General features: G+C 39.8%; 1 protein-coding gene across 1 annotated transcript; it reads right to left on the bottom strand.

Annotated features, from left to right (window-relative positions):
* Positions 1-222: 222 nt before the first annotated feature.
* Positions 223-6317, bottom strand: CCR6 (C-C motif chemokine receptor 6). The gene is made up of 2 exons (XM_027633978.1): positions 6225-6317; positions 223-1317 (listed from the first exon to the last, which is right to left on the bottom strand). Exons 1-2 carry the CDS (start codon positions 6315-6317, stop codon positions 223-225), a joined length of 1188 nt encoding a protein of 395 aa, XP_027489779.1.
* Between the last annotated feature and the right edge of the window lie 12020 nt (positions 6318-18337).

The raw sequence follows: 18337 nt of genomic DNA, 5'->3' as shown, positions 1-18337 counted from the left end.
TGTACTTCAGAAGAGCATTAAGAGAAGTGAGTAAGATTTCAGTTTTACACAGGACAGTGTTATTCTTTTATCTTAATTGGTTTCCTGAAAGGAGTTGTAGATCACAGAAGTTCCCTTATAAGTACAGAGAAGCTCAAATGACTTGGTGTCACATGCACAGTGACACTAGTTTGGCTCACTCAGTGAGAAGAGTCCTTCAGTAATAATGTTGTTCAAAGTCTATTATATCGTAAAAGAAGATCCAGTGTCAGTCAGAATTTCACTAGTCTGTCTTGAATGATAAGTATCAGAGCTTGTCTTTGAACTACGTTTATTGTATTTCTTATACCTCTTGCACCATAGGTTCTTCATTAGCTTCACAAAATAACTTCTGAACTTCACTCCAATAAATGCGTAGAGCACAGGGTTCACACAACAGTGTAAAAATGCTATGGCTTCAGTGGTGTATTTTGCATAAGCCAATATGTTGTCATTTTCACAAGATTTGTCTATCTTCCCCATGTTTACAGCTGTCACAAGAAGAATAATGTTATAAGGTACCTGGCAAACTAGAAAAACAGCTACAATTAATATGATCACACGGATTGCTTTGTTTCTTTTGGAATTCTGAGATTGTTGCAAGGATTTGACAATGAAGGTGTAGCAAAAAAACATGAATATGAAAGGTATAAAAAATCCAAATCCAACTTGTAACCACAACAGCAATGATTTCAGCATTTTGCTTTCAGACTTTTTGTCAAATCTGTGATCACAAATCTCTTTGGTTTCATTGATGGAGAAGGTGTAACTTTCACTGTAAATAAAAGAGGAACTAGAGACTAAAATTGATGATACCCACACAGCCAAACAAATGAGTTTACTATATGCAAGTGTTCTTGCCCTGAGTTTAAATGACTTTGTAGCCTGTACGATAGCAATGTACCGGTCCACGCTGATAAAGGCCAAAAGCAGCATGCCACAGCTGAAGTTGATTGCATAGATACCTCGAGCAATTTTGCAAATTAAATCACCAAAAATCCATTCATTAGCAGCATAATTCACTGCCCACAGTGGAAGAGTGAGAACAAACAGTATGTCTGCTATGGCCATGTTGAAGAGGTACACATCCGTCATGGACTTGGTTCTTTCATATAAAGCAAAGGTCATCACTACGAAGATGTTACCAACGAGGCCAATGATACAAATCAATGAATATGCAACTGGCAGAAATGCTTTTGTGAAGTTCCTGACTCCCAGCTTAGAGCAAGGTTGCATGATTAGAGAATCATAGTTTGAATAGTCTGGATAATCGGGATAATCTGTGGTACCAAGGCCTGTCTGTAAAAAAGGAGATCAACAGTTATTAGATGAAGATATTAATCTTTAATTCTTATACAGTAGAAACATGATAGATGACCAACCACACACCACAATTACAAATGCATTTAATGCTGCAGAGGAGACTTGTAAGAACTGTCTAGGACATTTCATAAACTTGTACTTAAAATAGGAATGTGGAAGTAATCTTTTTGGATGTCCCAAAGGTCTCTATATTTAAATATATTATGCAGAAAGGACTAGTCTGCTGTCACAAAACTCACAGAAGACTCTAGAGTGTAAAAGTCTGAAGTTGAAGTAAGAGTCTAGTCTTCCTTTACCATCAAGGAAGGGGAACAGACCTTTCTAGCATGTTACTCACATCACACTAATGTAGCTTGACTAAATCAAGCCCAAAAATGAGTACTTCTCTCTACTCAGCTAGAAAGGCAATCCAGGATAACTAGCCTGAGACAGAGTTACCTGCACTACAAACACCAAACCTGTAGTTACATTAAAAGTGTGCAAACCCAATAAACAGTGGTCTTTGACAGTGAACTCTTCTGCCAGAACCCTCTTCGGCTTATCACTCCTGAAATTAGGATGATCTGCAGTCTCAAAGAACTGGGACTTCCAGATTCATTGCTTTATTGATGTACTAATACAGTTTATCAATTAGGTGCTTACAAAATTCATTTTGGCAGTACACTTCACAGAAAAATATGTTGAGAAGAACTTCAAAATACTTTCCCAAGGATTTCTGAAAACAAAATGAAATAGACTGGATTGGTAAACCAGCACAAGAAATGTGAACAAGTAGAAAAACACAATTGAAAATAAAACATTTACTCTAAACAGAATCTCATCACTTCAACTATATCAGCAACTCACAAGAGCATCTCGGCAAATAACACATCTCCACAGCAGAATGTACAGTTTTAGAAAATAGATTGTTTGCATCAGTACCTTTAAGAGCACAATCTTATACACTGAATGTTTATTCATAGGCTAATAAATGATATATGAGAATATGTGACTCTTACTTCACATTGAATTTGCACCACAACAAATTAAATTAAATTTTACATTCAGAAATTCTGTGTGACAATGGCAATCAGTGTATGGAACATGGAACAAATAAACAGGACTTCCTTAGTATGCTTCATAACAGTAATATGAGACTGACTCTTTCCTTTCCACTCTGGCATTTTATCAGTGCATCTCAGCACTTTTAATATCACATTATTTGCTCTTTTTTATTACACTAGTGAGGTAAGTGAAGAGTGCCAGAACGATATCTTCCTATAGTGTAGAAGATAGTACACAATGGACAGACTGAGCACTAGTGTTTTGTCTTTGTTTGGTGCACAGATTTAGAGTGCAGTGTTCAGTGTGCAGTGTTGTAGACTGCACTCTATGAAAATAATTTCTTTTCTCTGTTATCACTGTGATGCCTAACTATTTTACAAATGTTAATTAATTTACACAACACCTTGTGGTGAGGAGGTATTACTACATTTATTTACAAGGAAAGAACCTGAGCACTGAGTCATTAGAATATAAATATCTACTTGAGATGTTCAGTTTGAGACACCTACCCCTTTCAACATCACTTTTAAGAGCGCTTAGAATTACAAAGGCCTTCAGTTGTGTTAAGAATTAAATTCATTGACTGGTTGCATGCAAGCTCAAACTTCTGCAAAACAGATCAGACTCTGAAGTCACAGAAAAATAAAATGGGGAACATGCCATTGGTGGCCACATGTGCAAAGGTGGGCTTAAATGACTTGTTCGACCTCATACAGGAACCCATGGGCAGGAGATTTAATTCCTCAGCATTCCCCTGCATGAGTTCAGTCCTTCTGTTTTTTCCATCAGCTGCTCTGTGAGAACTGCACCTATCAGCAATGAAGTAATTTCAAGGACTGGATGACATGAGGTCCCATGCTAAGGTTGTAAATGGCAGTTTTGTCTAGAGTTCGTCTGCTTTTTGCTAAGCTGTGCTACTAATTAGTAAGAGCGCATGTGTCAACTTTAAGTCTAGACAAGTAAAACTTTCCTGTTTGGGAATTACCTAATTTTGAAAGAGAGAGAGAGACAGATAATCTGTGAAAACGGGACAGATGAAGTCCAGATATAAATGGGAAGTTGCAGGAGGGAAAGGACAGAACACTCCCCAAAAACATAATGAGAATGACTCATGTGGGGATGCTGGCTTACAACAGAGGGCTGCAGATATACTACATATACTACACGATGTTGCTAAGGCATCACAGCTTCTCTGAATTTCCTGCCCTTTAGATAAATCTTCAACCACCTCTCCAGCTTCCTCTACTGACTTTTGGAAACTGATTTTTAGAAGCTGCAGGAATTATGACAGCCTAAAAGTACTTGAACACCTTCTGAAACAAATTTTAAACACCTTAAGGTGTCTCTCAGACTTACAGAGATGTAAAAGGCAAACAGGTTAAGTTGTGCAGTTCACCTGGGGCTGTGGTCCTCTAGCCCATCTCTGCACGACTCTAGTCACCATCTGCTGCTTTACACTCTCTGATCTCATCCAGCCAGACACTGACCTTGCACTTAGCTGCAACTGCAGTAACTCTTCAGTTAGACAGCACTAAAAGGGTACCTGTCTAGGTTATTATTTTAGAAACTGTTATTTTATTGTTGCAAGAAAAACACCATTCTAGTTATCTGCCATTCATGTTTTTTGAGACCTACATGGTTAAAATATACAAAGAGAGCCTGACAGCATATCTTCTCTGTAAAAGTCATTTTTCATTCCACTTAGACAGTCACTCCCACGCATTAGGATAACGTATAGAAGGAAGATTACTGGTTGAAGGCATTTAGAAGAAAGTGAGCACAGGTATTTTCTGCAGCCTACAAGGAGGGCTAAGAAGGGAGATCTTTTCAGATTAGAACCAAGAAAAGGTTGTTTAGTTCTCAGAAGAGCTCAGCAGAGACCCTATAGGGAACAGCAACTATTCATTACAGGAGAGCTGCATAGTCTCCCTGACTCTACAGGAATTCATAAAGGCACCACCAGACACACATTTATTCAGAAAATTACTTCCACTGTCCAGCAAAATATTCCTGAGGATGGCTGGTATGAGGGTAGTAGCAAAGGACTCAAACTGAAATCAGAATTGCAGAGATCAGATTCAGACTTGATTTAAATCTATCGAGCTGACTTCCTTTTTTGAATTTGAAATGGCATCCACTGAAGTTATTAAGAAGATGCACTGGCTGCTGAGAAAGTTGAATCCGAATTCTTATAAACACAATTTTCTTTTCAACTTATATCTTTCTAACACTCAGTAGGCACCTTTATAATTTATAATCTGCACATTTATGTCTTTATTTAGCCTTAATGTCTTAGGTAAATATAAAAAATGTATGTAAGGTGTTGTGTGTGTTCTAACATCACTTATGTACTACATATGGGCAAATGTCTATTCATGTGCCCTCAAAAACACTTATGTTCTTAATATTAAATATATAAGCCTTGCATTTTTAGCTTACTTTTTTTCCACTTCACCCACATTATCACATTTCTTTTTATTTTGAAAGCAACATGCGAGTACTCAAAGGTAAGACTAAACCACAGTCTTAAGAATTATTTAAAATATTATTTGAATTATACAAGCAAAATACAATGAATAAAGACAGGCACAACAAAAAAGAAATTTTTCTATGAGAAAAAAAATTCAGTCAACAAGTATGTTTAAGAATAGTCCACCTTTGTAAGTACAATCCTACTTACATGTTCACTTTACTACATTCATCACACGTACGTGCATTATATATTACCTATTTTATTTTAGTACTTACCAGAAAAAGAATTGTCTGTAGGTCAGGTGAAAGAGGATATATGATTCTGTTACATTCTATTGTGGCTGACTCAGGCACATTTACCATCAGCCTCAACACTTTAATTTGAAAAACAAGAAATAACAGCATTATTTAAAGGTACAGAGTTAAACTGAAATAATCACCACTCCCTTCTGACAAGTAATAAGAATAACCTGCATTTTTACATAAAAGAAAATGTTTCCATGTTGAAAACGTGCAAGCGGGAGGCGAATATTTTATTAATTTTTTAATTAGGCTACCTATGTAATGATATTATTTTTAAAATAATCAAGATAGAATTAGAATCATAAAAAGTAGGGTGTTAATTGCCACTGTGCTCAGAACACATCCGCAATAATGACCTGTTTTTGCAAAGGGTGGACTAAATGTTATGCAGATGAGTAGTTTCAACATTAATCATTTAAATCAACAAGATCGCTTAGAGTAAAACTGTGAAACTGAGAAAAGTAATAATTACCAAATTGATTCATACCTGTTTTAGAAGAAAAAAAAATAATCTGTTATATATCAAGGTGCACATAATCCAGATTTTTGGCCTGAACTGCTAACACAAAATGTAAATGCCCAGGTGAAGTAAAAATGCAATCGTATTTGCGTGTTTGGCACAAACATTTGCTGTTCGTGTGCATGTTGCTCAGGTCTGCTGTCAAAGTTAATTTTAACTAGATATGAAAATATTTCATTTTATGATTCCTGAATTTTAAAACCTATAAATAGTTCTTTCCCAGACCTTGGTTTCTGGTGGCGACTTAGATGTTTGCATTGAGAGGGGGGGAAGAAAAGAAAAAAAAAACTAGCAAAAAACCCCCTTCAAACTCCTTATTTATTTTAGAAATTGTGTTTGTGATCCTATTAGAGACAGTGAATGTCATAAATACAGACAACCTTGTAAGATTGTAAGATATGATTAAATTAATAGAATACTGGACCTAAAGAAATGCAGGTTGATAGATGTTCTGCTCACTCATCTTCTTTTCAAAATTGAGCATATCACAATAGCAGTGGCTCCCTAGAAGCTTAAGTATGGTGCTGCTTTCCGCTGACCATACCCAGTGAATGAACCTTAAGGACCCTTTAAGTGCTTCTTTCTCATAACTTTGGGAGTGAAGAGATGGATCTATGTCTTGCAAAGCAAACGTCATTACACAAAGACAAACCTAAGCCATGGCAGTCATGTAACCAGCAAATGAGTAATAGAAGTAGAAAAATCTCTTTCTATTTCAAAAACATATGTCACTTCAAATCATCAAGTCCCTGATGACTTTAATCCATATTCAAACAAGCACTTCTACTGCTAGTAACAGCTTGCAACATCTCTCTCAGACAACAACCTACTTTTGGAATGCCAACAGATTAGTCTGCAAAGCAGCAGAATATTATCAACAACATTTCATGGAATGGAAGTCATCAAAATATAAATCAGAACTTTAATAGCTAATTAAAAGATAAATCAGAGTTTTAGCTTATCCATTACAAAAACTATTGCTCATCTTGTTCCATATTCAGGTGTTTTCTAATTTAAATGTATCTTGTGATTTTACTCTGCAATATATTCAATATCCATCATGAATAATGGTCTTTCAGAAGACGAAAAATTCACCATTTGGTGAATGCCAAAATTAATACAAGGTAACTAGTCACACTTACCTTCTCAACACATTTTCTTTTAATCCAGTTACGAAGTCCAGCCAGCCTTCTTTATAGATGCTTTGTGCTTCACCTTCACACTGTGGCAAGTGGAAGGAGTTTTTTCTCTTTAACACAACTATTTGATAATCTGCATATTATGCAAATGAAGCCCTCACATGTAGCTAGGTTTTGTTCATATGTTAGAGCTCAGAAAGGAAACCTACTCTCATTTAGCTAATATGGTTATTGTGGTTTCTCAAGTCTCACCACATGTTAGTTTTCTGCTACCACTAATTAAGGAAAGAAAATATTTAAAGATAAGGAAAAGAAAACCATTGTCTGAGTTATTCCAGAATCCACATGTTTCTTCTAGAATGACTCAGTAGGTTGCCTTTTTTGAGTCTAAAACAAAGGCAGTATGCTCCCTACATGCTGTTCCATCCTGCTTTCATGTTCCTTCAGTTAAATTTAGATCAGTCTAATGTGACTCAAAAATCTGGCCTCAGCTGAGGTTCTGATCTCTTCATCGTTACTTTGGACTATACAATGTAAACTATCTATTTACATTCAAGTTGTTTATGTTACCTACTTAATTTTTTTAACATGACCATCCTACATTGTCAATATATATTTTTTTCATTAATTCTATGAAGCTTCCCTTCTTTTTGTTTGCATCTGGCTTTTCACTCCCTGTCAAACATGTCAAAACCCTGTCTGGTTTTGGTAGTTCTGTATTTAGTTTTTTGTTCTCCCTATTTCTTCCCCTTTCTTTGTTCAGCTTTTCTAGATTTGTCTTATTACCATCTCCTGTTGTCTTCATAATTTTTTTCCAGCATACATTTTTGTAGCATCACTCCCTTGCTTCCCCTTTGATCTTTTTTGTTCCCATTTTCAACCTCCCTTCCACCTGATTCCATTATCCTCTTGTGTGCAGCCCTCCTCATAATACACATTATGAGGTGCCAGTGATTGATATCCATCCCACATTGACTGTCATCCATCAAAGTTGTACCTACTCAATCACCTCTGTCAAACATTTTAGAGAAGACAGAGCCCTCCTAAAGGCCTTCTATAGGGTTTTTTCCCCACAGGAGCAGATGGAGCTCAGGAGGCTAAATGGGTAGTGGTTGTAAAGAGAGCACTTGGGAAGGAGAGGGCCTGCATAATCAGTGCATAGGTCTCACCTCTAGCCCAAGATATGATTGCATTTGTAAGACATCACAATCCATCAGTTTTCTTCCACCAACGCACTTGCTATTTAATTTGAAAATGAAGGGAAAGTAAAAAAAATGGATGGGAAACAGTTTGCTGGTCATGGTCAAGATTCAGAGGTGATTTCTTGTCAGACTAAACACGGAATTTTTGAAAAGGGAGCACAGTCAGAGCGCTCCTCTACTTCACTGCAGAATCACTTAAAAAAAGCCTAGCTTGTAGCTGGCCTGACTTCCAGAAGGAAGCAAAAAGAGCAGTAAGTGTATCCTTCCACTAATAATCATCGACTTCAGAATAACTGGTTAAAGATATTTTATTCTCTTGGAGAAAATGTTGATAAACCAAAGTTTCAAACAAAAAAATTATCGTATTTTTGATGGAAATTGTTATAGCAAAAATACCAGTTTATAAAATGCACCAAAATGCACAGCTGAGTTATTATATGGTTGTTTATGTTTTATTCTCTTTTGCAGTCTGAGCTTATCAATCAGACTAGGTTTCCCAGCTTTGGACAGAGAAAGCAAACAGTGAGTAAAGTCATTCCATGGTCTAAGGTCTCATAGGAGCTTAAACAAGAAAAGGATTGGAATTCACAAGAAACAACAACTCCCATGAGACATAAGACCGGGTTTTTCCAATTAACACATTTCAATTTTTCATTAAAATGTTTCTGGGATAGCTAAAGGCATTCTGAAGGAGAAATCTGTTTTATTGAAATCATGGGTTTTTACTTTAAGAAACAACTTTTATCTGATCATGCTGCATCTGGTCTGTTTCCTACAGATAACACTTCGGCTGCTTATGTTAAAGAGGTTTAAGAATCATTTCCAGTGAAAGCATATCCCAAGGTTATACCAGAAGCAATGAACCTCTGTAGTGATTAACAGAATGATACAAACCCTGTACTGTCAAGGGCCAATTGAATGAATATGCCAGGCTGTAATCTCACTTATCTGCTTTCTCTGCCCACAAGAAATTGTTTTATAGAGCAGAAAATACCTGTTTGTTCCTGAAAACCCAAGAACGAATGCATAACACAAGTCACAGTCCCTTATTTTGCACTACCTGAGCAATGATTTGCATACAGCTGTACATCACCCAGACATTTTCTTTTCTCCAAGAAGATTGCTCTCATTGTAAATGTCCTTTCTGAGAGGGAAAGTGGTCTCGTTCCTGTGTATTCCCAGCCCAGTGAAGATCTATATTTCAGAATTACCTAGTACAATATTTCTTGATCCCATCTAGGTCAATGAATCCATGAAACCAAGTCCATGTTACTGCAATATTTACACATTTTGGTAAAATGAGACCAAGCCTAACACAACAGCTACACTGAAAATCTTAAAATCAGACTCTTGCTAAAGTGGATCTAAATTTTTTTTCAGTACAAATAAGACAAAATATTGCAAAATATTTCCAAATAACTATTGTTTTCTGAAGTCAATGGTCTACTGCAAGAAAGTTCTGCTGAATTGTCTGTCAGTGTATTACTCATTTACATTAGGCTGTAGAGGACAAGTGAATTTCCATTTCAGAAATCCTGCAAACACAAGGTAAAGATACAAGCAGAATTAAGTATGCAATTTCTTAAGTATGCAATTAAGTATGCAATTTCTATGGTTTTGATCCTGTAGTCAGACCATACCCATTGCGGTAATATTTTTTTCTTGTTTACTCAGTCACTCACTCTGTTTCGCGTCTCATTGAAATAACTACCAAAGTAGTTTCTCAAAGCCTGTCATCAATCTGTACTCCCAAGCATTTACATTTTAACCTGAGAACGTTGAATTCATTGACCTGATTTCTTTTTAAAGTTGTACTTTCTTTATATGACTATTTTTACAAGAGACCCACACCATGGAATGTCCCAGTCCCATCTCTCTTGCAGTAAGCTTCATGGTCTAAGAGTTAAAAGACAGTTTAAAAGGTACTTGCATAGCTAATGATGCAATTGGTTGCTTAGTAGGAAATGTTAGGGCATCTGGGATCCTGGCTCCCACCTAAAACCACAAATGATGAAATGGAAGAGTGAAATTTGAACTTTTGTCTGCATAGTATTCAGTTGCTACCTTGGCTGGATACAGATCAGAGATGGCCAGCGAGTGCTTTTCAGCACATGGACTGTGATTTTACAAATTGTAAAGATGAACGGGAGGTGTTGTCTGACCACTTCATTGAGACAATGATTTGTCTCATTTTACTTCTATGCCATAGTGTAGGCTGTAACTGCTAACCACACCAATGACCTGAGGCTACCCAGAGAAAAACTGCCACAGGAGGTTGTTCTGCAAGGAGGAAAATCTGCTTCCATGTCTTCTGCACAGCAGAAATTACTGCTCCTAAACAGTTACCACGGAGGTGCCACTTGTGCATGCTGGTGTAGGAAGGAAGTTGTGTCCTAATCACAGATCCTCTCTCTGGTCGGATGTTGATTAGTGAGATAATCAAGCACATGTTTAAAACATTTTGTTTTTAATAAACTTTAAATGTTTTGGGCACTTAATTCATACTGCAGAAGAGTTGTACCTTGGTTCCTTAAGAAAGCTGAAAATACCCATGCATTTCTGTGTGGATTAGGAGGGAAAGGAAGCACACACTGGGGTGTTGTGCCAAGCAGATGACAGGGAGAGTGGTTGCTGACACAGAACCCTTTGCTGTACACAGCTAACATAGCTCTCTGAATTCATAGTGCAGCAGATAGTTAACTTTTCACTTCCCTTCTAAAAGTGGGCAGCTGCTGTTATCGTTTGATCTCTAGGTCTTTATGCATGCAGTCACTTACTGGTGGTTTGTGCTTTGAAAAAATTGATTTTTCCACTGTGATTTTAGAGGTGGTAAAAAAAGGAAAAAAAAAAAAAGTACCAGGAAGCACATTACTGATCATTTCCTCACGGGAGCAGCAAGTTGGCAATTGCTGTTGATTAATTCTGTGCTGCTCAGAGAATGCAAGCATGTCCTTAGATCTCACTTCTGAGAGATGATGGTTTTGTTTCCATAAATATAATCTAGCCCACACTAAGAGAGGAACTTGCTAATGCTGTGGGGCAGATATGTCCGAGAACCAAGCAGCACAGCTAAATCTACTGAAATGATACTATAGGGCAAGAGCCTGAATAGTGAAGAACAGTAGATGGTTAGGTCAAGCAGGTATAAATCTCCTGCCAGGCAGCACCAATAGCATAAAGGGACTGATCAGTTCAATCAGTTCAACAGATCAATTCTGACATTGATTTGAACTTTACAGCTGTGTAGTGGATTGACCCTGGCTGGTTAACAAGTGCCCACCAAAGCCACTCTATCATTCCCCTCCTCAACTGGACAGGAGAAAGAAAATACAAGGAAAGGCTCATGAAATGAGATACAGACAAGGAGATACACTGATTACTATCGTGGGCAAAACAGATTTGACTTGGAGAATTTATTACCAATCAAAATCAGAGTAGGGTAATTATAAGTAAAACATACCTTACAAACACCTCCCCCCACCCCTCCCTTCTTCCAGAGCTTAACTTTATTTCCAATTCTCTACCTCCTCCCTCTTAGTGGTGCAGGGAAAAGCAATTATGGTCAGTTCATCACAGGTTGTTTCTACCGCTGCTTCCTTCTCAGGGAGAGGACTCCTGTGGTCTGTCTATGAAATTCTCCAGCATAAATCCTTCCTATGGGCTGCAATTCTTCATGAACTGTTTCAGAGGGGGTTCCTTCCACATGGTGCAGTCCCTCAGGAACTGGTTGCTCCAGTGTGGGTCCTGCATGGGGTCACAAGTCCTGCCAGCAAACGTGCTACAGAGTGAGCTCCTCTCTCCACAGGGTCACAGGTCCTGCAAGGAGCGTGCTCAAGTGCAGGCTTCCCACAGCATCACAGCCTACTTCAGGTATCCAGCTGCTCTGTTGTGGGGTCCTCCAGGGGCGGCAAATGAATCTCTGCTCCATCATGGGCCTCCATGGGCTGCAGGGGCACATCCTGCCTCACCATGGTCTGCACCACAGGCTGCAGGGGAATCTCTGCTCCAGCACCTGGAGTACCTTCTCCCCCTCCTTCTTCCATGACCTGGGTGTCTGCAGAGCTGTTTCTCTCATATGTTCTTATTCCTGTCTTCTTTGTCTGCAGTGGCCCTTGTAAAGGTTTTTTTCCCCACTTCTTAGCTGTGTTATCCCAGAGGCTTTACCATGATCACTGCTAGGCTTGGCCTTGACCAGTGGTGTGTCTGTGTTGGAGCCATCTGGCATTGGTTCTATTGGATACACAGGAAGCTGTAGCACCCCCACTACCAAAACCTTGCCACACAAACACAATACAACCTGGAAAAGCAGAAATTTTGCTACGGTTCTTAGCCTTGTCAAGGAAACTTCTCCATCTGCAGCAAGCCAAGACTTTTTAACAGATCTCTCAATGTTTCTTCCTTACCCAGTGCAAAGCTATACCAGATAGTTCAGGTGGCAGACTCAGTACAGCCCCCAAAGTATCCATTTATCTTACTGTAAGTTATTTTGATGTCTGCAGCACCTTACTCATCTCTTCATAGTATTGTCCCTGCTCATTGCAGAGGGATTGGACTAGATGACCTTTACAGGCCCCTTTCAACTCAAACTGTTCCATGATTGTATGATTATATGATTGTGTTGTGCAGCATAAACATGTTCTTTACTGATGGGGAAAGCATGTGTGTCTGTGAGGACTCACTGGATAAAGCCGGCAACTGTTAGCTACCCATGGTCCTTTCTCCCCAGAATGTTTTGGTTGCCTCCACCGCCAAGATTTGGGAAAGTGAGCTAGTATTAACCACTTCCTGCTTCACTGCATCTTCCTCCCACTTCATTGACCAGGCTTGGCAGACATCTAAATTTGCACTGGGCCATCACTCATCCCCAGTGGGCTCTTACTACTCTGAAGTTTTAGTGTCTATTCCAGGAATCACCACCTAGGTGCTAGCAGGGATGCCCTCATCAGGATCTGCAGCTGCCCCCCATGACTGCTCTCTGTGGCCCCACACAAAGCAGTCTTGGCTCTGTCTGCTTCCTCCTACAAAGAAGGACAAGGAGGAACTTACCTTTACATGCCCCAGCATAGTCCTTCCATTCAGAGGGGACCATCTTACAGATATGTTTCCTTCTCTCACCGTCAAAGTATTCTTTCTGTTCACATTCAACTGACCTCACCAGTCTGTGTTTGGAGACAGGATCAGAACTTAGATGGTAATATTTCACACAGCTGTCTTGTTCTTTCATAACTTCACAGACACAATATTGCTTTTCCTATTTCCAAGTTCAGTTTCTCCAAAAATACCTCTGACCATTGCTACCTGAAATGGTAGCAGGTCTACCTGAGGTGAGATCTGGCCCAGTCAGTCATTTCTCTTTACCTGCTGTCAGTCGTAGCAGCAGAGATGCTGAAGAAAGGGATGGACTCCTACCAGCTGAGCTCGGCCAGAAGGTTGCTGGACATCCTAAAGTGATAATGTGTGGTCTCTTAAAAAATTTAATCAAAAAAAATACAACAAAAGAGCTTGCACTGTGATGCCTCACTTAATAGTATTACTGAAGAGTAACTATGAAAAGAGGTACACTGTAATTACTAGATTCGTGTCCTCTGTTGCTCAGATGCTATTGCCTGATAACCGTGAACTACACCTCAGAATTCTGAAGTTCCCCTGGCTCTTCAGAAGCGGAACCGATGGCAGGATTAATGACTCAAAAAGTAAATACTTGTTACAGTATGATACTGCAATAGTAATTTATTTCCTTGCGGGTTTCTCATCATTTGAACTGCCTGTAAAGTCTCAGTACTCAAGTAGACACTTCTCAGTGCAAGAAGCTGGTAAATAAGGGAAAGGTTGAACTTGAAAACCTCCCCTTCTGCTCAGATGTGCCACCCTATGAGGGTGAGAGTGAGGCCATGCCAGCAGCCAGAGAGAAACCCTCAAGCACACCACATACATCTTGCCTGGTTAAGCGAAGTGTAAGGTGAATGTGAGGCTGGTCCAGCCTGAGACAAAAGGTGTGTGGAAAAAGCCAGTATTTTTTCAGTTCTCCCTGAAGGCCTTTTTATGACTTTGAAGTAACTTTTCTTAACACTAATTTTCCTTTTCCATCACAGCTAAGTAAAACGAAGACTGTAAAGGCAAGACAGAACATTAGACTGAAAGATTTTTAGAAGCAATAGGAAACTTGTGGTTAAAAGTTATTTTGAATTCCTACTGAGGAAGATACCTCCTCACTGAAGGCAGCATGAGGTTTTATTCTTAAAATCTCCCCTCTGATTATACATTAATTAAAAGGCTGCTGTTTGAATAAAAAAGAAAGAACCTTTTCTAGAGTTCAGTTTGCTATAAGCTGTGTACTAAGGGTGCTTTGTTTTGGAGAGGGTTTAAGATAAGTTTTGATGAAGTTGAAATCTTAATATTCTAATCATTGGAAAATATGAGAATCAGACTTGTTACTCTTAATAGTCATAAATGCAGAGATTTCTCACTGCCTACAACTTTATCTTGTTATATCTGAGGTGGCAACATCCTACTTTAAACGTCTTTCATCTTCTCTTTCTGCTCTCCTGCAAGGCCCACGGTGGTTTTCAGTCTGTGTTAGAGTACCTTAGCACCCAACTCACATTAAGGCTTTGAAGCTCTTTTTGACAGCAGTTTCTTCCTGGGACAGCTGCCAACCTACTCTCTCAAGAAGGAACTCTTTTGTCCCTATACCACTCAAATGCTTTGAACTTCAGATTAGAGTTTGAAGCACCATCCCCACACCAGGACATTTAAGCAAGCCTCTGGGTACCCAGTTCTGCCTCACAACCCCTCCTGAAGGACCTCTCAGTCTGCCTGGTTCCAGCATCTCTTCCCACTACAGAATAGCTTTAATGTACCACCACAAGTGCAGATCTGCATCATTGAACTACAGTGTTTGTAAGGGGAAAACCACATCTGCTTGATTTGAAGGCAATTCAAGGGGTTTCTTCCACGTCTCTGCAAAGACAAGTAAATATATTAGTGAGGCTTGCTGTCTCTTTCTCCCCTCTAATTTTGCTCTAAAGGCTCAGGTCAACATCAGTGTGGATTTTGTTTCCTTCTGAGCAATGACACTGCCATCACCTCAGACCCATCCCAGATTGAAACAGTGGGTCACCTGCAAACCATCTCATTTTCAGCAGAGAGTTGTTGAGTTGCAATGACAGGTCATTGTCTCAGGTCAGGGACAAAGAAAGTGACTGGACCAGCATGGGAGGGAATCCACACAGCACTGACAGTGCTCGGGGATGTAATGAATTTCATGAGCTGTATGTTGACAAACTGTCAACAGGTCCATCCACTCACATTTTACAGCGGAGGCTGTGACACAGTGAAACACTAAGCAGTTTGGCTAGAGTCACCTGTGAAGCCTGTGGCAGACCTGTGAACATACCTTGGGAGATGCAGGTTGGTGTCACAAGGGCTAGATGGCCCCTTTTTGGAACATGATCAGACAAAAGTAATTTCTCCTGGTGCTGTGAGCAGGGTGGCTGGTGGGAGAACAACTGTGTCAGTCAGGTTCACGGTGTCACTCTGCAGAACACAAGTGCCTCTGGGAGCTGAGAAAGAGACGGGATGAGCAGAGGCAATTCAGGGACAACGACAGAGGGAGAAAGATTCAGTTGGAGGCACAAGGGAATAAAGGCAACAAAGGAGGAAAGCCAGAAAGGAAACTGAAGAGGAAACAAATCATATACAAAGTGAAGGAGCTTGAAACAATCAGTCAAGGAATTTTTTAAGCAACTATCTTGTGGCTACCTATCTGCGCTTAGAGTGTCTGAGTTCCCAGTTTGACGGGCCTCAGGAGTAAAGAATGAAGAGGGCTTCTCTGAGATAAGAGGTTTTTACCTTTTCACAAACCATCAAACTAATGGGAAGGAAGAATAGCCAACCTCCTGCTAACACCACTGTACAAGTCTGGGGAGTGAGAACAGCTCTGCACAACACAGTCTGCGCATGCCTCACTATACTCCACCGGGACTTCAGTACTGATCCCACACTGCCTCACCACTGACGGTTCAGACTCCAAATATGCAGCAGAGGATCCTCCACTATCCTTCATCCCCCTCCTTTCTATGCCTGAGACTAGATACAAATCTGTGCTTATGTAGTTTTATCTACATGTGCAGTTTTCTGCAGTTAGAGGTTAAGACAAGGGCGTAAGAGGCATCAGTGTCCCTTCACTTACTCACTTCAGTAGGTTTAACATCACAGTATTAAATGCCACTCCCCAGTGCAAGCTTATCCACAGAGAAGGCACTGCCTTTCCCCAGACAGAAAGCTCAGCAGGGAGTATCCTCTTAGCACCTTGCACTCGTGGGCAATACCTTGAATGGCAAAATTTCTGCTTTTCCCAAAGCACTGGCAAATTCTATACCACATGAGATTTTTCTGCATTGCCATATTTTTGAGCTGGAGCCTTAAATTCTATGAAAGATCATATTTATTAAAACAAAAATCACAGTTCACTAATGGTTATTCCAAATATCTGTGTGCCCCAGGCTGGTAGCAAAAAACAGATTACTGTGGTTTTAGATTAAACCCTCATTTTAAGAACAAAAGCCAGGGGAGGGAAGGGGCAGCTGTACTCAAGAAAGGAGTCTGTCTTTAGCTATGTTTTAGCTTCTCACAGCTCAGCATCTGAACTCCTGTACTACTGGAACCAAGGAGGGAGAAAATAAGCTCAATTCAATCATTTTTCCTTGATCTGAATGAACTCTTTTATATGTTTTGCCTGTTGAAAGTTCATTTCAATTCCCTTCTCCAACCCCTCAAGGCAGTACAGAGAGAAAGAAGTAACAATAAAATGATTCATTAGAATTTGGTTCTACTGTACAGAAAAAAAAAAAAAAGCAGTCAGCCTGAGCAAAAGTGCAGTAGTGACAAGTAAATGTATACATGCTATTTATTGTAAAAGACCATGCAACTGGACAGTGCTTAGTTTGCTTCCCCTGACCGACAGATCCTTGGTGATCAGTAAGAGCATTGGTATACAACAACATGAGTTTGAATTAAAAAAAAAAAAAAAAAGAAAAAAGAATGTATCTTAAGTCCATAAGAGCAAACTACATCAGGAGATGAGCAAACAAAAAAAGGCTGTTCTGCAAGATTTCCTGTTCCGTGATGCATGGGTAATTGACCTATATTTGTGACCCCATTTTTCTTTCAGATTTGTAGCTGTACTGCAGAGACTCTATCCTTTGACTGAAAGTCTGAAGGAGTGCGAATGGCCAATGCTGGGTACAGACAGCCTTGAATGAGGTGCATGGCCTTAAGCCTGAACCAGACCTTAAATACTGCTCTTCAGCAAAGAAGACATAGAAAGGCAAACGGCCTGCTCCCTCAGGCACCTCTTTGTGAACTGCACTCAAACCTGAGCTGCCCAGCACAGCCAGAGCCCAGGGCAGGGTGGGACAGGCTTTTGCTGGCTGTGGTGGTGAACAAGCTGTGGCGGTGAACAAGCTCTGGCACAGCAAGAGGACCTTTGCGGTTCTGCTCCCACCATTAACAAGGGAGAGGGGAGTGACTGATAATTATGAAGCTACCTCTAAAATTAATCATGTGTTTCACAGGCTCTTTATATGGTTTGTACTGAAATAAGCTGCACCTGCTTTGTGCACTGCTAGAGCTGTAGGGTTACAAGGTACTTCTGTTACACAAAGAACGGTGGGCCAGAGCTGTGAGATCATATAGTCTATATGAGCTGCTACAGGTATGCATCTCTTAATCTTTTCCCAACAAACAGATTTTCTAGCATATTCCCTACAACACCAGGCCATAGCCAAAATTTAAAGTCCATCTTCTAAACTTTTCTTTACAAATGGGATTATGACTTCCTTCTTCAAAACCAAAGTGTTCCTCAATCTCTAACATGATGCTGTTATGTCTTCAGATTTTTTTTTAACTCAAATTAATCCTTGCATCTGCTTCTCCCTGCTCTAAACTGCCCAAGTTGGTATCTGCTTTACTACCAAGAACACAGCCACATGCTCCAGGGAAGGAAGCACAGCTTCAGTCATCCTTTTGTCAATGCAAAGGGAGTTTCCCGCACCAAGACACCACTCTGGTGCTGGCTGCCAGCACTTTATTGTTTCAGTCAGTTTTACATAACTTGCTCTCTGCTACCACCCATTGCTTTCTCAGCTTCACTGTTCTTTGAGCTACTCTCAATTCATGCATATGTGCTTGATTTAATTTTCTTTGTATAAACTGGATTAGCTTGGGTTCTTTCAAAGCGGTACTTGGCACTGCAGAAGCCGTTTCTTGCTATGAAGGTGCATGTGATACTTTTACAGGGGAACTGTGCGAATGAC

Source organism: Corapipo altera, unplaced genomic scaffold, assembly GCF_003945725.1.
Source record: "Corapipo altera isolate COAL_440 unplaced genomic scaffold, ASM394572v1 2b, whole genome shotgun sequence".
Taxonomy (NCBI): Eukaryota; Metazoa; Chordata; class Aves; order Passeriformes; family Pipridae; genus Corapipo; species Corapipo altera.
Note: the sequence above shows the minus strand (reverse complement) of the source record. Positions and strands in the feature narration are given on the sequence as shown.